The following is a 26,965-nucleotide window of genomic DNA, read 5'->3' on the forward strand; positions in this document are numbered from 1 at the left end:
TGTCAGTTTTCCAGCTATATAATCATTCAGCCTAAGTTCTAATATAATATAGATGAGGATGTGACGCGGCTGCAGGTAATAACACATGATGTGTGTATAATATATGGAATACAGTCATATAATATGTGTGCGCTGTGCCGCCCTGTAGCTGGGTTGTGTTTCAGTCAATCTGGAAAAAAGTACCGCACTGTAGTCTGACAGCTGAGGAGGATATTGCATAAAAGTTGCCAACGCTTTGCTGACTCCATAACTGCACAGACCAAACCTTATCTGATATTAGTATCAGCACAGAAACTGTGCCCACCGGGATCTTCATAGCATAGGGCTTCCCGGCTGAGCAGCTGTATGGGGAAAAAAAATTTGACCTAAAAAGAACTTTTAGGTTTTTAGTTTTTTTTTTGCAAAGAACGCCTGGTCACTGCAGAGTTAAGAAATGAATCCTTATAGTGCTAAAACTCTGGATTCTGTCATACTGACACTATCACAAAGTTCTAAGCCCTACTCGGTCAGCTCTCCCTCCCTACACTAACTAACTACCACTGTCAATATTGCTGCCTTACTAAATTTAGTTGCTGTCCCTGCTCGCTTCACTCTACCTACTGAAAGGCACAAGAATCAGCAAAGACTGTGAGAAAATTTGCCTCAACGTTGTGTTTTTATCGCATGTACATAACGTACGTAATGACACTATTCGTACGGCCAATCACAGTAATGCCAGTAGTGAACTTGTCTTCCTGACACATTCATTTGCTTTTTCAAATTGGCGGGAGATAAAAGTTCAATAGAATGATCAGGACACTTTAGTCTTCAGAAACTTTTTTCTTATTTTACTTTTTTTCTTTTTTCTTATGCAATATAAAATAACATCTTGTACAAAAATGTAACATAACACATCACCACAGCGCGCAGGATTCGGGAGTTTCAGATGTTTAAGCCATGTTCCTCCCGGCTCCATTCCTCCTCTGAGACTCTCACTCTCTTCAGACGGTATGACGACTGAGCGTGCTGCTACGTTTCGGGGTCCGCCCCCTTTCTCAAGCATAGTCCAGTAGTGCACCCTTCACCAATTTATACTAGTAGATCATTTGCATATAAATTACTAAAAACAATCAGATACAAAAGTTGAAAGTTATACACTAATAAAGATGGCTACTAAACTTTACTGAAAAACTATGTTCTTTACTTTAGTAATCGCCCTCATTATTAACCCCTTAAGGACAGAGCCAATTTCGATTTTTGCGTTTTCGTTTTTTCCTCCTTGTGCATAAAAGGCCATAGCACTTGCATTTTTCCACCTAGAGACCCACATGAGCCCTTATTTTTTGCGTCACTAATTGTACTTTGCAATGACGGGCTGAATTTTTGCATAAAGTACACTGCGAAACCAGAAAAAAATTCAAAGTGTGGTGAAATTGAAAAAAAAAAAGCATTTTGTTTATTTGGGGGAAATGTGTTTTTACGCCATTTGCCCTGGGGTAAAACTGACTTGTTATGCACGTTCCTCAAGTCGTTACGATTAAAACGATATGTAACATGTATAACTTATATTGTATCTGATGGCCTGTAAAAAATTCAAACCATTGTCAACAAATATACGTCACTTAAAACCGCTCCATTCCCAGGCTTATAGCGCTTTTATCCTTTGGTCTATGGGGCTGTGTCAGGTGTCATTTTTTGCGCCATGATGTGTTCTTTCTATCGGTACCTTGATTGCGCATATACGACTTTTTGATCGCTTTTTATTACAATTTTTCTGGATTTGATGCGACCAAAAATGCGCAATTTTGCACTTTGGGATTTTTTGGCGCTTACGCCGTTTACCGTGCGAGATCAGGAATGTGATTAATTAATAGTTCGGGAGATTACGCACGCAGCGATAGCAAACATGTTTATTTATTTATTTACTTTTATTTATAACCTGGGAAAAGGGGGGTGATTCAGACTTTTATTAGGGGAGGGGGCTTTTTATTCACAACAACACTTTTCTTATTTTTTTTACACATATACTAGAAGCCCCCCTGGGGGACTTCTAGTATATACACTTTGATCTCTCATTGAGATCTCTGCAGCATAGATATGCTGCAGAGATCCATGAGATCGGCACTCGTTTGCTTTCGGCTGCTGCAGCCGGAAACAAACGAGTGCCGAGTCGGGGACGGCGCCATCTTGGAGCGGTCCCTGGCTGGCTTCAGAAACGGAGATCGCTTCTCCGGGATAACATCCCGGAGGAGCGATCTCCGCCACTAGACACCAGGGAGATGCTGGATCCGGTAATCGGATGCAGCTGTCATGTTTGACAGCTGCATCTGATTACTGTATTAGCGGGCACGGCGATCGGACCGTGCCCGCTAATACCTACGGTCCCGGGCTACACGCGGCACCCGGGACCGCCGCGGTTCAGAGCGGGGTCGCCGCGCGGCCCCGCTCTGAACGCCCTTACCGGCAATAGGGCGTGCCTATACGCCCTTTGTCGTTAAGGGGTTAAACGTCATATTAACCAAAACATGATGACATACGCATTTATCTTACAAAAATACAGAGAAATTGCAAATCTCGTTGAGTCCCTTGGGATGTAGACTCTCTAGTAAGTATATCCAGTATGTTTCTTTCTGTAACAATTTCTTTTTAATCTCAGTTTTACTTATACCATGTACCTCCTCCAAAATGAGCCACTTAAGATCATATACTTTATGATTAAATTCATGGAAATGACGTGCCACTGATGTTTCTCCGAATTTTTTGGAATCATCCAACCCTTCATTCTTCTGTGATTTTTGTGCATATGTACGTATGGCAGACTTGTGTTCATTTAATCTCAGTCGGATTTCTCTCATAGTCTGCCCTACGTAGTCACGCCCACATGACCAACGCAACATATAGACAACGTTAGCTGTCCTACATGTATACATGCCCCTCAACATGATTTTGTTCCCTTTTTGGGGATGATTCACACTATCCCCTTTGATGATACCATTACAATTCTGACAGGATAGACAAGCGAACGTCCCCTTGCGACAAGTTCTTAATCTCATTTGTCTGGTTTTTGATGGCCCTTTTATATCAGATTTCACTACCATATTTGCTATTGACTGTCCTTTTCTATATACAAATAATGGTGGTTCCTTAAACAGTTTGCCATATTTGTCGTCATGTTTCAACATACTCCAATATTTTAAAATAATTTTTATCATATTTGGATTGAAACATTATTTGTCCCTCTTTTTTATCCTTCTCCTGTGTCTTCATTAGTTTCTCTCTAGGTATTACTTTGACTTCTTCCCATGCTTTCTTTACTTCACTCTTTTTATAACCTCTTGCACAAAACTTTTCCACCATTTTAACCCCTTGTGCCTCACATGTTGTTTCATCTTTACAAATACGCTTAACACGCATTAGCTGACTTCTAGGATTTCCCTTAAACGTCATAGGGGCATGGTGGTTAGTTCTGTGCAAAAGGTTATTTCTATCCATTTCTTTTGTATATAGTTTAGTATCTATTTGGCTATTCTGTATTGTCAATTCTACATCTAGATATTGAACTGTAGTCTCATGTATTTCTGCTATAAATTCTATCAACTCATGTGCAGCATTCAGATGTTGGGTAAAAGAATCAAGTTCTTCTCTTGTACCAGTCTATAACAACAGGACGTCATCCACAAATCTTCCACAAATCTTCGTAAAATTGTCCAATGTCGCATCTTCACATCATTTTTTACGTACTACTTCTAGAGCTTCAGGACATGGTATATTAGTGTATAAGCTCTTGATGTCAAGAGTGCCGACAAAAGTCACGTCTCTGACATCAAGAGCTTCTAATCGGACAAGGAGGTCAGTGGTATCTTTGAGACATCGTGGTAATTTTTTAACCATTTCTTGTAGATATTGATCCACGTACGAAGCTGGAGCATAAAACAGGGAGTCTGTTCCAGATATAATCGGGCGACCTGGAGGATGATCTAGTCGCTTGTGTATTTTAGGGAGTAGATATAGGACCGGAATCCTAGGATTTTGATTTATCAACATGGAACAGATTTCCCTGTCTTTGATCCCCTGATCGTACGCTTCATTTACCAGATTTACTAGTCCATCTCAAAAATTCTTTGTGGGATCTGTAGACAACCTTTTGTACACCATTTCATCAGCAAGTTGTGTTTGGGCTTCTTGTAGGTAGTCTGATCGGTCCAATATAACCGTGGCACCGCCTTTATCGGCTTTTTTTATTATAATGCTTTTGTCGTTTTTCAAAGAGAACAGAGCTTTACGTTCCTCCACGGTTATATTGGAGCGATCACAGCCACCCACAGTATCCCAATCAGCCATAATCTCTTCAACAACAACCTTTTCAAAATTAGTCAACAGTGTGCTTTCAATTGTTGGATCAAAGTTGGACTTATTTTTACATTTCTTAGGAATCTTTATACTAGTATACTTTTTTTCTTTTTTCAGTGCCCATAAAATACATTTTTAGGCGCATAGCCCGACACATCTGTAAAAGTCGACCATAAAGTCAAATTTAGTCATAGATTGTGTAGGAACAAAGCCTAACCCCTTGTTGAACACACTGGCTTCAGCTTGGGTCAATGTACGGGATGATAAATTAACAATTAGCTCACCGCTTTCTTTTTTGTTACTGTTGCCGATGTCTTCGGTCTCGCTCCACTGGACGTGTCGGTCTTTAATGGTTGTCCCTTGTTTTTTCCTAAAAAAAACTTTATCAGTAGTATTCCTTACTGCAGTAGCACTTTGGTTGGAAGACGCACTGTCTGAACTGGAGTCCCGCATAGAACGTTGGAAAGGGCGTCGTCCTCTTCTCTCTTCAGCCCAGGTGTATACTCGATTATGTAAATAATCTTGAGAGTCCCGTTCAAACTTGCTGAGTTTATTCTGAAATAAAGAAGCTTTGAGTAATTCAATATTTTTCCTTAGTTCTAGATTTGTTTTCTCATACTCCTCTAATGTAGCTGTTTCTTTGAACTCCCGATCATATTGGGTCATTTCAGTTTTAATGTCTTTCAGTGCCAGTTGGAGGTGTTGAATAGTTAGGTACATTAAATCTATAGAGTATTGGTTAGATATCGCAAACCATTTCTGTTGATATAATACATCATTCTTAAGTAATACTGGTTTCAGCTTGCTTCTTAGTCCCCTAGGGATTCGTTTTGCTTTCACGTATTCAGTGAGAGTAGATGCATGGAGCAGCATATTAGTCTCACATGTGTGAGCAGTTGCTCGAGCTTCCGGGAATAGTTAACCTTTGTAGTACTTTTTACTTGTTCAAATCCCAAGCCTGCTGATTCTGCAGATTGGAGTATACTGCTCCTTTCATTATCTGTGAGAGTCTCAGCTATTTTATCTGTAATATTGGCAATTTCTTCAAATGACATGGCAACTTATGCCTTTCTTATGTCTTTTATAGATTTTGGCACTCAAAAATACAAGCGTTTGCAATCACTTAAAAATTTAAAGATTCTTGTGCCTAATCGCACTGTGTGTGTATAGTCCTGTACCAAGTACGCTTCACCTTGGTCAATCCAACATACAAAATAGAATGATCAGAGATAAAAGTTTGCACGTTTAAAAGTGATCTGTATAACCATTGCGATCATCGAACAAATTGTTTGTGATCAGAGAACACGAACAATTAGTGTCATTCATACAACATGTTCGCTCAGAACTATGAATAGTTTCTCCCTAAGGGCCGTATTACACAGCCTTACCGAACAGTAAGCGAGCACCGATCTGATACGCACGACTCTATTATCACGCAGGAAGGGCTGCACGGACATCATTAGCGACCGTTTCAGAAATGGCCTTAAAGAAGCAGTTCATTTTTTTTTCGGCCCCCCCGCCCCCCGGGAAGCCGCTGTCATGTATACTTACAGAAGATGATCGGTGTCCCGTTCCCGTAGGTCAGTTCCCGTCCCGCGGTGCCGTTCAAATCGGGCGCGCTCACGTCCGCCGGCTGCTGCGAGTCCTCTTCTCTGACCAGTGATTATACGCCGGAAGTCACTCGCTTCCATGCATTCGCTATGGAAGCGCGTGACTTCCGGCGTTCAAATTACAAGGCCGAGAAGAGGAGTCACAGCGCCGGCGGAAGTGAGCGCGCGCCAGATTTGAACGGGACCGGAGCGACGCCGCGGGACACCGATCATCTTCTGTAAGTATACATGACAGCGGCTACCCGGGGGGGGGCCGAAAATAAAAACCTGAACTGCTTCTTTAAGGAGCAGAGCCCATTTTTGAAATGCGACTTGTCTCACTTTATGTGGTTATAGCGCAGTTATGCTATAACTTATCCATGTGATTGTATTTTTGTGATGTATTGTACTTCAGATTTCAGACTTCAGATTAGTAGTAAATTTTGGCTGATTTCCATACAATTTTCTTGTGAAGAATGCCCCCATATCATGAGAAAATGACACAATTAGCATTTTTCTGAGCGGCGCTAATAAATATGTGTACTTTTTTTCCCTACATTTATTATTTCATTAGGGATATGGGGAATATGTGTGTATTTCACTATCTATCAGGGCTGTGAAGTTGGTAAGCCGCAGCTTTGACTCCTGAACTTTAGATGGGACTGACCAACTCCTGCTCCTTCATAAATGGACTGTCAGACCTTCAGGGAGTATATATCACACTGGCTCGGCAGCTTCTCCCTAATGTCCTACATGATCCTGGGGCGACTTCTGAGGGAATAAAGAAATACTGTATATACAGCAGCTTCTCCTGTGTGTGCAGTGAATGCAGCCAGTCTCCAGCCTCCATGTCCTGAACAACACAGAACTAGACTAGATGGAGCAGGTGGTCTTTTCCTGCTTACAGTCTTCTATGTTTCTAACTATATATTCACCATACTTAAAGAAACACTGCTAACAATGCCAGATATCTGTAGTATAGAGGTCAGCCATAGTGATATACAGGGGGTCAGGTATAGCACACACGCACAGCTTGCTGCAGCCTTAGCGCACACCACATACACACGCACACATACATACAGCCTGCTGCAGCCATAGCACACACACAGCCTACTGCAGCCATAGCACATGCACTCACACACACACACACACACACACACACAGCTGCAGCCAAAGAACACTGAAGAAAAACACCAAATCCTCTCCCAGAGAGAAAACACCACACTGAGGACTGAGGTTACTGCTACACTACTTATGTCTCCTCCTCTATATTACACAGGATATCTTCATATTACACTGCTGCTCATATACAGTCATCCAGCATCCAGGAAGAGAACAGCACAGATCTCCCCACACACAATGGACTCTTCCAGCTCAGAAACAAAATGCTTAATAGTGACCGACAACATTTCCCTGACCACCCTTATGTAATAGGGCCAGTGTCCTATTACTGATATATTACCCGACCACCCTTATGTAATAGGGCCAGTGTCCTATTACTGATATATTCCCCAACCACCCTTATGTAATAGGGCCAGTGTCCTATTACTGATATATTCCCCGACCACCCTTATGTAATAGGGCCAGTGTCCTATTACTGATATATCCCCCGACCACCCTTATGTGATAGAGCCAGTGTCCTATTACTGATATATTCCCCGACCACCCTTATGTAATAGGGCCAGTGTCCTATTACTGATATATTCCCCAACCACCCTTATGTAATAGGGCCAGTGTCCTATTACTGATATATTCCCCGACCACCCTTATGTAATAGGGCCAGTGTCCTATTACTGATATATTCCCCAACCACCCTTATGTAATAGGGCCAGTGTCCTATTACTGATATATTCCCCGACCACCCTTATGTAATAGGGCCAGTGTCCTATTACTGATATATCCCCCGACCACCCTTATGTGATAGAGCCAGTGTCCTATTACTGATATATTCCCCAACCACCCTTATGTAATAGGGCCAGTGTCCTATTACTGATATATTCCCCGACCACCCTTATCTAATAGGGCCAGTGTCCTATTAGAATGTTGCTCATAATATATATTCATGAGCAAAACTTGTAAAATTCATATCAAAATTCAATTCTACATTTTTTAAAGATGTTTTTAACCCCTTAAGGACAGAGCCTGAAATGGCCTTAATGACAGAGACAAATTTTATGAATATGACCAGTGTCACTTTATTCATTAATAACTTCGGGATGCTTTTACCTATCCGGCTGATTCTGAGATTGTTTTCTCGTGACATATTGTACTTTACATTTCTGGTAAATTGGAGTCGATACTCATAACAAATCTTTATGAAAAAAAAACAAATAATGTGAGAAAATGTGAAAAAATGCATTTTTCCAACTTTGAAACTTTTTTGCGTATACAGAAAGTGGTTATACCACATAAATTATATATTAAATAGCATTAGCAACATGTCTACTTTATGTTGGCGGCATTTATTAAACTATCTTTCATTTTTTTTAGACGATAGGAAGCTTAAAACATTAGCAGCAAATTTCCAAATTTTCAGTAAAATTTCAAAATCAGATATTTTTAGGGACCTGTTCAGGTTTAAAGTGTATTTGAGGGGCCTGTATGTTAGAAAGCCCCACAAAGCACCCCATTTCAGAAACTGCACCCCCCAAACTCTGCAAAAGCACATCCAGAAAGTGTTTTAACCCTTTAGGGGAGTCACAGAAATAAAAGCTAAGTGTGTAAGGAATTTGAAAATTTTAATTTTCTGTGCAGAGATTTTATTGTAATCCAATATTTTTCATAATTATAAACCTATTACCAGAGAAATGCACCCCAATAATTATTGCCCCGTTTCTGCAGTTTATAGAAATACCCCATATGTGGCCCTATTGCGCTATTTGACGCAACCACAAGCCTCAGATATAAGGGAGCGCCTAGTGAATTTCAACGCCTCCGTTATATTTGGTCATTTTTGACTGTACCACTTCAGGTTGGCAGAGGCTCTGGGGTGTCAAAACCTAAAAAACACCACTAAAGGGACACCATTTAGAAAACTACACCCCTCAAGGAATGTAACAAGGGGTGCGGTGAGCATCTGGACCCCACAGGTGCTTCACAGATTTTCCGAACAATATGGCGTGAAAAAAGAAAAATTTATTTTTTACACTAAAACGTTGTTCTAGCCTTCAATTTTTCATTTTCTTAAAGGGATAAGAGGCAAAAAAAGACAAAAAATGTGTAGCGCAGTTTCTCCCGAGTACGGAAATACCCCACATGTGGCGATAGAGTGCCAAGGGGGCGCAGGACGAGCCTCCAAAGGGAAGGAGCGCCAATTGGCTTTTGGAAGCTGAATTTCACTGAAAAGGATTTCAAGGGCCATGTCGCATTTACAGAGCCCTCGTGCTGCCAAGACACTGGAAACCCCCCACAAGTGATTCCATTCTGGAAACTACACCCCTCAAGGAATCTAACAAGGGGTGCAGTGAGCATATGGACCCCACTGGTGACGGGCACAAATGTGGAACAATGTGACGTGAAAGGGAAAAATTTCATTTTTTCACTTTCATGGCACAAATGTGCCCGTCATCAAGGGGTCCATATCCTCACTGCACCCCTTGTTAGATTCCTTGAGGGGTGCAGTTTCCAGAATGGGGTCACTTGTGGGGGGTTTCCAGTGTTTTGGCAGCACAAGGGCTCTGTAAATGCGACATGGCGTTCATCATCTATTCTAGCCAAATCCAACCTCCAAAATCCAAATGGCGCTCCTTCCCTTCGGAGGCTTGCCCTGCACCCACATGGCGCTTTATGTCCACATGTGGGGTATTTACGGACTCGGGGGAAATTGCTCTACACATATTGTGTGTTTTTTTTTCTCTTTTAACCCCTTGTGAAAATGATAAATTCAAGGCTAAACCAACATTATAGTGTAAAAAATGTAATATTTCATTTTCACGCCACATTGTTCCACATTTGTGCCCGTCACCAGTGGGGTCCATATGCTCACTACACCCCTTGTTACATTCCCTGAGGGGTGCAGTTTCCATAATGGGGTCACTTGTGGGGGGTTTCAACTGTCTTGGCAACACAGAGGCCTTTTGAATGCAACATGGCCCCTCAAAATCCATTCCAGCCAAATCCAGCCTCCAAAAACGAAATGGTGCTCCTTCCCTTCGGAGGCTTACCCTGCACCCGCATGGCGCTTTATGTCCACATGTGGGGTATTTACGGACTCGGGGGAAATTGCGCTACACATTTTGTTTTTTTTCCCTCTTTTAACCCCTTGTGAAAATGATATATTCAAGGCTAAACCAACATTAGGCTGGGTTCACACTATGTATATTTGAGGCTGTATTTGTGAGGCTGTATAGCAACCAAAACCAGGAGTGGATTGAAAACACAGAAAGGCTATGTTCACATAATGTTGTAATTGAGTGGATGGCCGTCATTTAATGGCAAATTTTTGCTGTTATTTTAAAACAACGGCTGTTATATTGAAATAATGGCAGTTATTTACCGTTATATGACGGCCATCCACTCAATTTCAACATTGTGTGAACAGAGCCTTTCTGTGTTTTCAATCCACTCCTGGTTTTGGTTGCTATGAGGACCTGACTTGAGGACCAAATACTGCCTGAAGTATACAGTGTGAACCCAGCCTTATAGTGTAAAAAATGTAATATTTCATTTTCACGCCACATTGTTCCACATTTGTGTCCGTCACCAGTGGGGTCCATATGCTCACTACACCCCTTATTACATTCCTTGAGGGGTGCAGTTTCCATAATGGGGTCACTTGTGGGGGGTTTCAACTGTCTTGGCAACACAGGGGCCTTTTGAATGCAACATGGCCCCTCGAAATCCATTCCATCCAAATCCAGCCTTCAAAAACCAAATGGCGCTCCTTCCCTTTGGAGGCTTACCCTGCACCCGCATGGCGCTTTATGTCCACATGTGGGGTATTTTCGTACTCAGGGGAAATTGCTCTACACATTAAATGTTTTTTTTATCTTTTAACCCCTTGTGAAAATGAAAAAACATGACAAGATTAATGATTTAGAGTAAAAATTTTACAAAAATTACACTAAATGTTGGTCTAGCCTTGATTTTTTTCCATTTCCACAAGGGGTTAAAAAAGAAAATGAACACAAAACGTGTAGGGTAGTGTCCCCTGAGTACGAAAATACCCCACATGTGGGCATAATGTGCCATATGGGCACAGGGCAAGTCACCAAAGGGACAGAGCGCCATTTAGAGGCTGGAATGGAGGATGGAGGCCATGTCGCAATTACAAAGCTCCTGTGCTGCCAGGACAGTAGAAACCCCCCACAAGTGACCCCATTCTGGAAACTACACCCCATAAGGAATCTAACAAGGGGTGCAGTGAGCATATGGACCCCACTGGTGACGGGCACTTACGTAGAACATGTGCCGAGAAAATAAAAAATACAATTTTTTTCATTTTCACGTCCCAAATGTGGCCGTCACCAGGGGGCCATATCCCCGCTGCCCCACTTGTTAGATTCCTTATGGGGTGTCGTTTCCAGAATGGGGTCACTTGTGGGGGGTTTCTACTGTCCTGGCCGCACAGAGGCTCTATAATTGCATCATGGCATCCTCTAATGGGAATGGCGGCCATACCTATTTAGCTGGGGAAAAGGGACAATTCTAATTTATTTGGGGGTATTAGGCCAACTATTAGTTTATAAGGTTGGAAATGACAGGTGTCCATCAAATTCAACCTGTGTTGATCCAGAGGAAGGCAAAAAACCCTCGTAAGGCAGACGACAGTAGCCTCATCACTGGGAAAAATTCCTTCCCGACTCCATAATGGCCATCAAAATAATCCCTGGATCAACGTGACCCCTGAAATAGGAAATAAGGGACAGAATTTAGATAATGTAGAACCCCAATGACGTGTGGTGCGCCTTGGAGCGATCCAGTATGCAGAGGACGGGGTGATCAGGACAGGCGTCATACTGGAAAATGTTGTCCTTCCTGATCCCCCTGTTACGCCACACTCTGCACTTCTTCTGGGGTCTCCCTTTCTCCAGTGTGGGGGACGTCACCTGGAAAATGTTGTCCTGGTGCGATACGGGGTCCTTCATATCCAGAAGCGCTGGGTCCGCTCCATGGCTGCTAAATATTAGGGCTTTATTACTGTTTCTGATATGTTTGGATTGTGCCGCAAGCTACAGTAGCTTGGGCAGCGAGGGACCAGAAGAGGGGGCGCTGGTATAAAAGTTATCCCCGTACAGGTGGTGACCTTTATCCAGCAGTGGGAAGATCAGTTCCCGGACGATCTTTCCACTAACTCCGAGGATGGGGGGGGGGGGGGCATCTGGGGGCTGGATTCGGGTGTCCCTTCCTTCATACACTATAAGGGTACGTGCACACTGCGGAATCACGAAGGATAACCCTTCGTGCATTTCACAGCTGGCACCCACCGGCGGAGTGATGCAGGCGCACGTCTCCACACGTGTCATAGACTCCATTCTATGCACGGGCGGATTCCGCTCTGCGTCCAACGTGTTGATGGAATGACGGATGATGGAATCTGCCCGTGCATAGGATAGAGTCTATGACACGGGCGGAGACGCGCCCCTGCATCAGTCCGCCGGTGGGTGCCAGCTGCGGAATGCACAAAGGGTTATCCTTCGCCATTCCGCAGTGTGCACGTACCCTAAATCTGTAAGTGTACCCTGAGGTACTCTCACAGAGTTTGTAGAATTTCACTCCATACCGTCATCTCTTATTGGGACGGTACTGGCGGAAAAGACGTGTCTGGGAGGCAGCGTACGCTACGCTACCCCCAGACACGTCACTGGATGATGAGGATGAATGGAGGAAAGAAGGATCCTCCCATTCATCCTTACTGGCTGTTTCGGTGTCGGAGGCAATAATAACGTATCCCTCTGACACCGAAAACACCCTGGGGGCCATCTTTATACGGGGACTAGTATATGGGGTATGTAGTGGTGTAGTGTCAAACTTTATTCAATGTAGTGTGGTGTAATGTAGTGTTTTTTACGTGTTTTTTTACAGTAAGTATAAAAAAAAAACCTACGCCAACAAAGGAGTTGCTGATAAATGCCGCACTTATGTGCGGCACTTATTAGCAGACTGTGGCAGTAGAATATAGAAAAAAAACACCCTACGCCAAAAAGGAGGAGTTGCTGATTAGCAGCGCACTTTCGTGCGATGCTGATCAACACTCAGCGGCGATAGGGTGCGGAAAATAGAAAAAAAAAAAATTTGAAAAAAAAAATAAAAAATTTCTACATTCTGAACATCCCTGTAGCTGCTGATAAGTGTATTACACATATCAGCCGGTAGAGGGCAGCAGAGCGCAAAATACGGAAAGAGCCGACGCTGGAGCCGAAAATAGCCGAGAGAAGCCGAACGTGACGTCACGGAAGAAGCCGAAGACCCGAACGAAGACGAAGACGCCGCGAACCCGGAAGACGCCGATCAGGAGCCCGGGACAGGTGAGTAATGTACAAATACCTGCTCTGGACCCCTCGGCTACCTAGCTGAGGGGTCCAGGGCAGGTATTTACTATTTTGTGGGACTCTGATCGCCGCGCCACCGGCCCGATCGCCGTGAACGGCCGGCCGGCCGTTCACGGCGATCGGGCCGGTGGCACGGCGATCACCATTACTTTTTACAGTAATGGCGGTCGGTGCCGTCCTCGGACAGCACCGACCGCCATTTTTTTCCGGGTCATCGGGTCGCCGATGACCCGGAAAGGTTCCGAGCGCCGCTATTGGCTGATCTGAATTGATCAGCCTATAGCGGCGATCGTAAGCACGGGGGGTGTTAACCACCCCCCGTGCCGGGAAGCTATGATGGCCTGCTATGATTTATAGCAGGCCATCTTCCCCGACCGCTGTGTGTGAACACGCAGCGATCGGGGAAACATCGGGCGTAAATTTACGCCCTGATGCGCCAAGTACCAGGGCGCGAGGGCGTAAGTTTACGCCCGATGTCGTTAAGGGGTTAAAGCTGGAGTCGGTACATTTTTTTCCAACTCCGACTCCAGCCAAAGCTAGCTCCGACTCCGACTCCACAGCCCTGCTATCTATCTATCTATATACACATATATACGGTGGTGCCTTGGATTAGGAGCATAATTTGTTCCGGGACCGCGCTTGCAATCAAAATCTGCTCTTAAGCCAAAGCAAATTTTCCCATAAGAAATCACTGATATGGAGACCATTGGTTCCACACTTCCCCCTCCCCCAAAAATTATTTTTTATTCTGAATAAAAGTTACTGTACAGTATAGCAAGCAGCATGTGGAGTATATAATATATAATAAGTGCGTAAAACTCAAAAAAACAGCAGCAGTTTGTAGATACACAATGGAACTGCAGATCCCCATAATGCAGTAGTGTAGTACAACAGGCTAGAATAGAGAAGCAGGGCTGCTGTCAGAGGTCTGTGTGGTCACATGACAGCAATGGGGAAGGGGTGTGTTCGGCATGGACCAATCAGGAAATGAGAATCACAGAGCTGTGCAGGAGGACAGTGACCGAAACTTTATATACATCAGTGTGAATGGCTGAGTGTAAGTGCAGGCACATTTTAGCAGCAGTGTGTATAGCTGAATGTAAGTGCAGGCACATTATATATAACAGATTGTATAGCTGAGTGTAAGTGCAGGCACATTATAGTAGTAATGGAGAGGATGGGAAACAGAAAGGCTGACAGAGACTGCAGGGAGCATGAAGGCATGAGCAGGTTAGATATGGGCACATAATTGCAGAACTCTCTGTCCAGGGAGAGAGGAGTTACAGTTATGGCTAGATTACCTCCACAGTCCTGTCCCCTGATGCAAGCCCCAGCCTGAAGTGGATCTGCTATGAATTGGAAGGTGAGGGAGACTTCCTGGGTCAGAGTACAGGGCTGTAGACCCCGCTATGCAGACCATGCCCCTCCCCCGCTCCCCCTCCCACCAAGTACAGGGAGCTCTTAAACAAATGCTCTTACACCAAGTTACAATTTTGAAAAACTGTGAGCGCTTTTTGCAAAATGCTCTCAATCAAGTTACTCTTAAACCAAGGTACCACTGTGTGTGTGTGTGTGTGTGTATATAATTTTTTTATTTTTTTTTACTTTAGGCTACACACAGTCTCAATGTTGAAAAGAGGGAAAACTCTTCCTCTGTTCTGCCCTATAGATGCTGCGATTGCTTTGATCTCCGCATTTATAGGGTTAACATGGCTCAGACCCCAGCAGGTATGGGTAGGGCCCAGCTATTTGTCTCCATGTTAATTGAAGGATTTTTAAGGATGTATTTTCCTACTTTTCACCACAAAGGACCCTATTTATTTTATTGCATATTTTTTTTTATTGATGTTTAAACCACATCTTGTTCTACTACCACATGTGCTTATATATATAGAGAGAGTTTTGTTTTCATTTACATATTATTCCTGTCCAGTCCTATATATCGTGGGTTAGTGATAGCATAGAGAACCTCAGTTACCTCTAGTAGATTGTCAGCTTTTCCACATTTCTCAGATTTTTCCCATTGGGAGAACAACTGATCAGCGGGGATGATTCTAGGAGAAGATAATCAGCTCTATTATTCTCATCCTGGATAACTCCATTACTCTCAGATGTAATAACAGATATCAGCTCTTTATAAGGAACCTATCAGAGTCCTGAACTTTCCATGTCTGCAATATGTATAAGGTTTTATTACTGGGAAATAAGAGAAATGGTGTTTTCTCCTTTGCAGATGATTCTACCAGGAGCTCAGGGGGACATCAGATCTCCTCAGAGGATCATATCACACAAGATACATATGAGGAGCCGTCCACTATCCCAGATACACCCTCAGCCCCTCACAGCAAAGATCTCTTATCTCATCCTGTTATACAAGTCCCATCTTCTGCTCCATCACAGCAAGCTGACATTTACAGAGAAGACTATGAACATCAAGGAAATAATTCTCGTAAAAGAAACCTTGAAAGACATGAGATAAACCACAAAAACGAGAAGCCATTTTCATGTTCAGAATGTGGGAAATGTTTTGCTCATAAATCACGTCTTCTTTCACATCAAACAATTCACACAGGGGAGAAGTCGTTTTCATGTTTAGAATGTGGGAAATGTTTTACTTGGAAATCATCTCTTCTTCAACACCAAAAAATTCATACAGGGGAGAAGCCATTTTCATGTTCAGAATGTGGGAAAGGGTTTACTTGGAAATCATCTTTTCTTCAACATCAAAAAATTCATACAGGGGTGAAGCCATTTTCATGTTCGGAATGTTGGAAATGTTTTACTCAGAAATCAGATCTTGTTAAACATCAAAGAATTCACACAGGGGAGAAGCCATTTTCATGTTTAGATTGTAAGAAATGTTTTACTCAGAAATCAGATCTTCTTAAACATCAAAGAATTCACACAGGAGAGAAGCCATTTTCATGTTCAGAATGTGATAAATGTTTTACTCAGCAATCGGATCTTCTTAAACATCAAAGAATTCACACAGGAAAGAAACCATTTTCATGTTTAGAATGTAAGAAATGTTTTACTCAGCAATCAGTTCTTCTTAAACATCAAAGAATTCACTCAGGAGAGAAGCCATTTTTGTGTTCAGAATGTGATAAATGTTTTATTCAGAAATCAGATCTTCTTAAACATCAAAGAATTCACACAGGAGAGAAGCCATTTTCGTGTTCAGAATGTGAGAGATGTTTTGGTTACAAATCAAGTCTTCTTGAACACCAAAAAATTCACATAGGAGAGAAGCCATTTTAATATTCAGAATATTTTAGTCAAGTCAAATATTCTTGATCATCAAAGTATTTCCATGGGGAGAAGCCAATTTCATGTTCAAAATATGGGAAATGTTTTAGTCATAAATCAAGTCATCTTCCATATAAACATTCACACTGGGGAGACACCATTTTCATGTGCAGAATGTGGAAAACATTTTGCTCTGAAATTAACTCCATCAAAAAATTCAAACAAGGGAGAAGCTGTTTTCATGTTGAGAATGTGGAAAATGTTTTACTCTATAAATATTTATTTCTTGTTGAGCATCAGAGAATGCACACAGGGGAGAAGCTCATGCTCAGAAAGTGGAATTTTTTGTTATTCAGAAAACAGGTCCTAAAAAAAAAAAAAACTCACCAAAGGGAAAAGCCATTTTCATGTTCAGAATGAAGTAAATGAATATTAAGGATTCTAAATGATTATAAAGGAAAATCACCTGGCACTACTCCTGCAGCATCTCCTGGCATTACTCCTGCAGCACCTCCTGGCATTACTAAGACTTATGTTCCAGGGTTAACTGAAAAAGGAGGGCGGCGGCGGGGGGGGGAAATTAAATAAATGTAAAAAGTCGCTGACCAACCTTGATTTTTTTTTAAGCGTGTGTGTTCATCATAAATGATATCATACATCATGGGTGATACGTACAGCAGTGATGTGGATTCCAGTAGAGCACAATTATATAGCACCTCCTAGCCACCTATATATACAAGCTCCTCATACATAGTGACCAAAAAGGTAAGAATTCCTCCTGCTGTAGCCCATGTGGTATTAGTTTCCTTAAAGGAGACCTGTCACCGCGGCTGCCGGGGTAAAGCCCGACCAACTTTCCGGTGAAGCCCCTTAAACTTACCGCCTCCTTGAAGTCCCGGACCCCGTCCCGTTGCCGAGAAATCCCTGTCGGAAGCCATGCGCGCGCTCACCAGAGATGAGTCCGACGCCCATAGAGAATGACATTTAAAGGAAATCCTAGTATGGATGACACTCATCAGAGGAAGTGCGAGATCCTCAGCTGCTCACAAGTTACCGCAATGCTGCCACTGACTGACAGCAGGCCGGGCACCTCTCCGGCTCCCCTGTACCCTAGAAGATTATAATATGGGTGGTCCGGTTTGCCGTCCGGACAATCCATATCATAATCTGCTGCAGTCCTGAAGGCCAGCTTAAGGAGATCTATTGATTTCCTCAGTGGACCAAAAATCCTGGCACCGCGGGCCAGAGTTTGACATGCCTGACTTAGGGTCCTTTTAGGCTAAGCGATTTTTAACTATTACCGATAAACGACGGCAAAAGAGATTGTTTATTATTATCCTGAAATTGTTAAATATATATAACACAGAACGATAGTCGATGGTTACGATTGTTACTACGATCATTTACTCCATCTGATCCCAGCAAAAGAAGAAATAATGTGGAATTACACTGAACGATTGGTGAACGATTAACGATGATTTTAGAGTCAGATCTAAATCAATGATCAACGACACACCAACGATTTTTCGATCATTACCTGCAATTACAAAAAACGATAATCATTTAAATTTGAACAATCTAACTATTTTCCGCATGATAATCATCCCGTATAATAGGGCCCTTAGAAGTTTGGGTCATACTGTTTTTGTTGTGACCAGATCCTGTGGTAGACTGTTACACAGATTCACAGTTCTCATTGTAAAGAAGGCTTGTCGTCTCCGAAGGTTTCCCCAGGTGGAGGCAGTGCCCCCTTGTCTCTCTGGGTGGAGGCAGCGCCCCTTTGTCTCTCTGGGTGGAGGCAGCGCCCCCTTGTCTCTCCAGGCGGAGGCAGCGCCCCCTTGTCTCTCCGGGCGGAGGCAGCGCCTTCTTGTCTATCTGGGCGGAGGCAGCGCCTTCTTGTCTCTCTGGGCGGAGGCAGTGCCCTCTTGTCCTTTGAAGGGGTTTTACCTGGAACATCTTTTCCCCATATTTCTTGTAGGGGCCATTTATATATTTAAATAAATTAATCATATCTCCCCTTAAACGTCTCTTCTCCAGACTAAACAAATGTAATTCTTTTAATCTTTCCTCATAACTAAGATGCTCCATTCCCCTTATTAGTTTAGTTGCCCGTCTTTGTACCCTCTCCAGCTCTAGAACATCCTTTTTATAAATCAGCTTCCAAAACTGGACGGCATACTCCAGATGGGGCAGCACCAAAGCTTTATAAAGCGGTAATAATATATCCCTGTCCCGTGAGTCCATGCCTGTTTTAATGCATGACAATATCCTGCTGGCCTTAGAAGCCACTGCCTGACATTGTGTGCTGTTCTGTAGTCTATTATCTACAAGTACACCCAGATCCTTCTCCATCAGCGACTCTCCCAGAGTAACTCCCCCCAGGACATATGATGCATGTGGGTTATTAGTACCCAGGGGCATAACTTTACATTTATCCACATTGAACCTCATTTGCCAAGTGGACGCCCAAACACTCAGTGTGTCTAAGTCATCCTGTAACATCTGCACATCCTCCATAGACTGTACTGTACTACAAAGCTTGGTGTCATCTGCAAAGATAGAAACATTGCTGTTAATTCCATTCTCAATATCATTAATAAACAAGTTAAACGGAAGAGGGCCCAGTACTGACCCTTGGGGTACACCACTTATTACCGGGGACCATTCGGAGTAGGAATCATTGACCACCACTCTCTGGGTACGATTATTAAGCCAGTTTTCAATCCAGTTACACAGTAAACTTTCCAGACCGATAGACTTTAACTTACCCATCAGACGCCCATGAGGAACTGTGTCAAACGATTTTGCAAAATCCAGGTACACGATATCCACAGCCACGCCGCCATCCAGGCTTCTACTTACCTCTTCATAGAAACATACTGTATTAGGTTGGTTTGACAGCTTCTGTCCTTAGTAAAACCATGCTGGTTATCACTTATAATACTATTAGCCACTACATATTCCTGGATGTAGTCCCTTATAAGCCCTTCAAATAGTTTCCCCACAATGGACGTTAAGCTTACGGGTCTATAGTTACCTGGGGAAGTTCGAGAGCCCTTTTTGAAGATCGGCACTACATTTGCCTTACGCCAGTCCCTCGGCACAATACCAATCAGCAAAGAATCACTGAATATTTCGTACAAGGGTAGAGAAATTACAGAACTGAGTTCCCTAAGAACTGTGGGGTGCAATCCATCAGGCCCTGGAGCTTTATTTACATTAAGTTTATTTATCTTGGACCATATCTATAGTGAACCAGTTCAGTACATTACATGTGTTAGCAGTCTCAATAACTTATCATGTGCCCTTGAGCTGCCTGCTGGTAACAAGGCATGGCATCCCACTATACTGGAAAGGTGGCCCTCAGGTCATTGAGGTTCTGGGATAGAGTTACCAGCCTCTACACAGCGACTCAGCTGATCCCATTGCTTTTCTGTGTGATTCAGGTCTAAGGGTGTCTTTAGACAGATAGATTTATCTGACAGATTTTTGTAGCCAAAGCCAGGAACAGGCTATAAACAGAGAACAGGTCATAAAGGTAAAACTGAGATTTCTCCTCTTTTCAAAGCCATTCCTAACTTTGGCTTTAAACATTTGTCTCATAAATCTCTCTCTGTAAAGGCACCAAAGAGAAAGTGCAGCCGCTCCATGTGAGGTCCTCCCGTCTCCAGCAGCCGCTCCATGTGAGGTCCTCCTGTCTCCAGCAGCCGTTCCATGTGAGGTCCTCCTGTCTCCAGCAGCCGCTCCATGTGAGGTCCCCCAGTCTCCAGCAGCCGCTCCATGTGAGGTCCTCCATTGTCCCAGCCACTCCATGTGAGGTCCTCCAGTGTCCAGCAGCCGCTCCATGTGAGGTCCCCCAGTCTCCAGCAGCCGCTCCATGTGAGGTCCTTCATTCTCCAGCAGCCGCTCCATGTGAGGTCCCCCAGTCTCCAGCAGCCGCTCCATGTGAGGTCCCCCAGTCTCCAGCAGCCGCTCCCTGTGAGGTCCACCAGTCTCCAGCAGCTGCTCCATGTGAGATCCCCCTGTATCCCAGCCACTCCATGTGAGGTCCCCCAGTCTCCAGCAGCCACTCCATGCGAGGTCCCCCAGTCTCCAGCAGCCGCACCATGTGAGGTCCCCCAGTCTCCAGCGGCCACTCCATGCGAGGTCCCCCAGTCTCCAGCAGCCCCTGCATGTGAGGTCCCCCAGTCTCCAGCAGCCGCTCCATGTGAGATCCCCCAGTCTCCAGCAGCCGCTCCATGTGAGATCCCCCAGTCTCCAGCAGCCGCTCCAGGTGAGGTCCCCCAGTCTCCAGCAGCCACTCCATGTGAGGTCTCCCAGTCTCCAGCAGCCACTCCATGCGAGGTCCCCCAGTCTCCAGCAGCCGCTCCATGTGAGGTTCCCCAGTCTCCAGCAGCCGTTCTCTAATGATGCTATGACCTCAAAAAGCTGCAGCATTGTCCTCCATGAAAGTGACGTTAGGCCGGTATTGTTCAAGCAAAGACACAATGACTGGATTACTGATGTTATACCAGTAGTATGGGCTGTCTCTGTACTATTCACATTCACAGTGTAGGGGAGTTCTGTATGGACTAGACACACCTGCCCTGTACACTGTAATATCACCACTGCGAAGTGCCCTACATTCATGATATAATATCAGTATAATATCAGTGCTATTTTACCCTGAAGCCAAATTTCCTTAACGTTTTGTAACATATATACTACATACATACAGCTCAGCTACATGTACATTACACATATATACAGCTCAGCTACATGTACATTACACACATACAGCTCAGCTACATGTACATTACACACATACAGCTCAGCTACATGTACATTACACACATACAGCTCAGCTACATGTACATTACACACATATACAGCTCAGCTACATGTACATTACACATATATACAGCTCAGCTACATGTACATTACATACATACAGCTCAGCTACATGTACAGTACACATATATACAGCTCAGCTACATGTACATTACACCTATATACAGCTCAGCTACATGTACAGTACACATATATACAGCTCAGCTACATGTACATTACACACATACAGCTCAGCTACATGTACATTACACACATACAGCTCAGCTACATGTACATTACACATATACAGCTCAGCTACATGTACATTACACACATACAGCTCAGCTACATGTACATTACACATATACAGCTGAGCTACATGTACATTACACACATATACAGCTCAGCTACATGTACATTACACACATACAGCTCAGCTACATGTACATTACACATATATACAGCTCAGCTACATGTACATTACACATATACAGCTCAGCTACATGTACATTACACATATACAGCTCAGCTACATGTACCTTACACACATATATAGCTCAGCTACATGTACATTACACACATACAGCTCAGCTACATGTACATTACACATATATACAGCTCAGCTACATGTACATTACATATATACAGCTCAGCTACATGTACATTACACATATACAGCTCAGCTACATGTACATTACACATATACAGCTCAGCAACATGTACATTACACACACATACAGCTCAGCTACATGTACATTACACATATACAGCTCAGCTACATGTACATTACACATATACAGCTCAGCTACATGTACATTACACATATACAGCTCAGCTACATGTACATTACATATATACAGCTCAGCTACATGTACATTACACATATACAGCTCAGCTACATGTACATTACACACATATACAGCTCAGCTACATGTACATTACACACATACAGCTCAGCTACATGTACATTACACATATATACAGCTCAGCTACACGCATATATAACACACATATACACAGCTCTGCTCCACACACATCACACACACACAGCTCTGCTGCATACACATCACTTCAGCTCATCCAGCACAGCAGAGTCCTGCATACACTGAGCAGCAGCCCCTGATCATGTGACTCCTCCTCCTTCATGTAACTGATCACATGACTGTGACATCATGGCAGGTCCTGGAAGCACACGGCTCCTGTACAGCTCTGCAGTTTTGAGTTGTGAGGATGATGTTTTTTTCTCTCTTTCTTTAAAGCATCACAAGAGACTGAACGTCTTTACGTATTTATAACTTGTTTCTTTTTATTCCTGTGCCGGACAAGTTGTAATTTTTACTTGCAGCCTTTATTATCCATTGTCTACTCTTCTCTCCATTCATCTCCCAACACTCCAGGATCCTCTGCTGATATCTTCTATATAAGAGACCGACCCATCAACCATGGAGAGAGACAGAGACAAGATGGCGGAGAGGATAATAACCCTCACCCTACACATACTCTTCCTGCTTACTGGGGAGGTGAGGGATTCTGGGAGTGATGTCATCATGACATCATTCTTATCTATGGAATAACAGATGGATAGGACTGGAGAGGTGAGGGATTCTGGGAGTGATGTCATCATGACATCATTCTTATCTATGGAATAACGGATAGGACTGGAGAGGTGAGGGATTCTGGGAATGGATGGAGTGATAGTAATGTGTCTCTCCATACACAGGATTACACAGTAGTGAAGAAGTCCTCTAGTGGGCGCTGTGGGGCCCCTGGGTGTGAAGGATGGGGAAGAACCCTGAGCCCAATCCCGGGGCCCCTGATACATGAGGAAATGGAGGAAGAGAAGATCCTAGAAGTCACCAACAAGATGGTGGAGCTGCTGAGTGGAGAGGTGAGACTGTGGCTGCTGGGAATGCTGGGACATTATACAGTAACACCACTGGAGGGGTGGGGGGGATGACTGTGTGATCATTGTGTGTGTCAGGTTCCTATAAGGTGTCAGGACGTGGCGGTCTATTTCTCCATGGAGGAGTGGGAGTATGTAGAAGGACACAAGGATCAGTACAAGGATGTGATGCTGGAGGATCAGCAGCCCCTCCCATCAGCAGGTAATAGACAGGACTATATACACACCTCCTCTCTGTATTATCTGGATGGAAAGAATGAATTCAGTCTCTGTATGTGTTCCCTCCAGTCAGATCCAGTAAGAGAACAGCACCAGAGAGATGTCCCCGTCCTCTTCTCCCACAGGATCAGGATCAGGTAGATGGAGATGTTCCCTATGATCTGTACATCCCACCTGACTTCTCCTACTGTCTGATGACTTTTACAATATTTCTCTCACATATTATGAATTAGGGGGAAGATGGGAAAAATATTAATGCTCCAGAGACAGATATGAGCAGTGATGAGCAGTATAAGGAGGACATCACTACAGGGAAGGATCTGAACTATATTAATGCCACGGTCAAGGTGGTAAAAGAAGAAGAGGAGACATACATGAGCGGTGATGAGCAGTATAAGGAGGAAGTTACTGGAGGGAAGAAACTGAATTGTTTTAATGCTACAGACTTAAGGGTAAAGGAAGAGGCGGATGAAGAAGAAACAGATGACAGCAGTGATGAGCAGTATAAGGAGGACATCACTACAGGTAACCGCCCAGGTGAGTAGTGACCAGTAAATGCAGAGAACAGTCACACATTCTCCTCAGTCACCGGCTGTAACTATTCTGTGTGGAATATTATAAGCTCTGTGTCCTGTCAGTTTTCCAGCTATATAATCATTCAGCCTAAGTTCTAATATAATATAGATGAGGATGTGACGCGGCTGCAGGTAATAACACATGATGTGTGTATAATATATGGAATACAGTCATATAATATGTGTGCGCTGTGCCGCCCTGTAGCTGGGTTGTGCTTCACTATCTGGAGAAAAGTGCGGCACTGCCAGCAGATCATTCCCCGTCTGATGAACATGTCTCCAGGTCTGTTAGAATTTCCCACACTTGAATAGTCGTGTCCCACCGGCCCCCGGACTGATGGCGTCTGTAGCTTTTATACATTTTCCCTCTATTTCAACCATTAAACTCTATAACCTGCACTCAAGGTCATAGAGGACTTTTCAACGGGTTTGGCCAATATTCATAACCAAAATCAGCCTGAGAACAACACAGAGTTTCTGCAGATGATGTTATTACCCATAATGCATAGTGACGCTGGAGTCCTGTTTTACTCTATGAGCCAGATCACACGGAATCCACCGGCCTCAGTGTGTCAGTGGGAGAGCTCGTCCGTCTCCGCTTCTGCTGTTCTATAATTCTTATTATGTTACATAAAAAAGAGTAACTTTCCATGTCTGCAATATGTTTAAGCTTCTATTACTGGGAAATAAGAGAAATGGTGTTTTCTCCTTTGCAGATGATTCTACCAGGAGCTCAGGGGGACATCAGATCTCCTCAGAGGATCATATCACACAAGATACATATGAGGAGCCGTCCACTATCCCAGATACACCCTCAGCCCCTCACAGCAAAGATCTCTCATCTCATCCTGTTATACAAGTCCCATCTTCTGCTCCATCACAGCAAGCTGACATTTACAGAGAAGACCATGAACATCAAAGAGAAAATACAGGAAAGCCGCAGTTTTCATATATACAACATAAAAAATATCTCACAGGAGAGAAACTATTTTCGTGTGCAGAATGTGGCAAATGTTTTACTCGGAAATCAGATCTTGTTACCCATAAAAGAATTCACACAGGGGAGAAGCCATTTTCATGTTCTGAATGTGGGAAATGTTGTAATCGGAAATCAGATCTTGTTAAGCATCAAAGATCTCACACAGGGGAGAAGCCATTTTCATGTTCAGAATGTGGGAAATGTTTTGCTTATAAATCAAATCTACTTGTACATCAACAAATTCACACAGGGGAGAAACCATTTTCATGTTCAGAATGTGGGAAATATTTTACTCAGAGATCAATTCTTCTTAAACATCAACAAATTCACACAGGGGAGAAGCCATTTTCATGTTCAGAATGTGGGAAATGTTTTGCTTGGAAATCAAAGCTTCTTGAACATCAAAGAACTCACACAGCGGAGAAGCCATTTTCATGTTCAGAATGTGGGAAATGTTTTACCCGGAAATCAAATGTTCTTCAACACCAAAAACGTCACACAGGGGAAAAACCTTTTTAATGCTCAGAATGTGGGAAATGTTTTACTTGGAAATCAAAGCTTCTTGAACATCAAAGAACTCACACAGCGGAGAAGCCATTTTCATGTTCAGAATGTGGGAAATGTTTTACTCAGAGATCAATTCTTCTTAAACATCAACAAATTCACACAGGGGAGAAGCCATTTTCATGTTCAGAATGTGGGAAATGTTTTGCTTGGAAATCAAAGCTTCTTGAACATCAAAGAACTCACACAGCGGAGAAGCCATTTTCATGTTCAGAATGTGGGAAATGTTTTACCCGGAAATCAAATGTTCTTCAACACCAAAAACGTCACACAGGGGAAAAACCTTTTTAATGCTCAGAATGTGGGAAATGTTTTACTTGGAAATCAAAGCTTCTTGAACATCAAAAAACTCACAGAGGAGAAGCCATTTTCATGTTCAAAATGTGGGGAATGTTTTAATAATAAATCAAGTCCTCTTCAACATCAAAACATTTACAAGGGAGAACTTATTTTCATGTTAAGAATGTTGAAAATATTTTGCTCTGAAACGAACTCTTGTTAGCCATCAAAAAATTCAAATAAGGAAGCAGCTGTTTTCAGGTTTAGAATGTGGGAAATGTTTTACTCAAAAAATAATTCTTGTTGAGCATCAGAGAATGCACACAGCGGAGAAGCTGTTTTCATGCTCAGAATGTGGTAAATGAATATAAAGGATTGTAGAAGGATTGTAAATGATTATAAAGGAAAATCTCAATTAAACATCAGAGAACTCACATGGGTGATGACAGTATGACTGTATGTTGTAGGAGTAATGCCAGGAGGTTTTGTTTGAGTGTTTGAAGGTATATATTACAATATTTTATAATGATTTTACTATTCTCAGGGATTAGTGTGCTCCCTCAGCTCTTTCATTTGCAGCTTTAGTTGCACAGTCCTGGCAGGCTTCATCTGCAACGTTGTCGCTTCTTTTAAAGTGTCACTGTCGTGAATTTTTTTTTTGCAGAAATCAATAGTCCAGGCGATTTTAAGAAACTTTGTAATTGGGTTTATTATCCGAAAAATGCATTTTTATCATGAAAAAGCAGTTTGAAGCTCTTCCCCTGTCTTCATTGTTCTCCTATGGAGAGAGCTAAAGAAAAGACCAAAACAGGACAACAAAGAGTTAATCTACAAATCCCTCACCTGTTATCTGTTCTGACCATCACCAGTGACCTGTCTGAGCTCGGATTACAGCTGTCACCCAGCTCCGTGCCTGTAATCCTCTGTTATCTGCTTTCTGCTGTAACTCCCTCCTTCCTCCTCCCCCTCCCCTCTCCCTA

The 26,965-nt window shown here is 43.2% G+C and overlaps 1 protein-coding gene and 1 pseudogene across 1 annotated transcript; both read left to right on the forward strand.

Annotated features, from left to right (window-relative positions):
• The window catches only part of LOC138786621 (zinc finger protein 585A-like), a 44,791-nt pseudogene extending 18,152 nt beyond the window's left edge, over positions 1 to 26,639 (forward strand).
• Positions 15,400 to 17,144, forward strand: LOC138786791 (zinc finger protein OZF-like). The gene has a single exon (XM_069963846.1). It carries the CDS (start codon positions 15,587 to 15,589, stop codon positions 16,667 to 16,669), a length of 1,083 nt encoding a protein of 360 aa, XP_069819947.1. The 5' UTR covers positions 15,400 to 15,586; the 3' UTR covers positions 16,670 to 17,144.
• Positions 26,640 to 26,965: the final 326 nt, after the last annotated feature.

The sequence above is a fragment of the Dendropsophus ebraccatus genome, chromosome 3 (assembly GCF_027789765.1).
Source record: "Dendropsophus ebraccatus isolate aDenEbr1 chromosome 3, aDenEbr1.pat, whole genome shotgun sequence".
NCBI lineage: Eukaryota > Metazoa > Chordata > Amphibia > Anura > Hylidae > Dendropsophus > Dendropsophus ebraccatus.

Coding starts and splice junctions, on each gene's coding strand:
- LOC138786791 (XM_069963846.1), top strand. CDS start 15,587: ATGTATAAGGTTTTATTACTGGGAAATAAGAGAAATGGTGTTTTCTCC.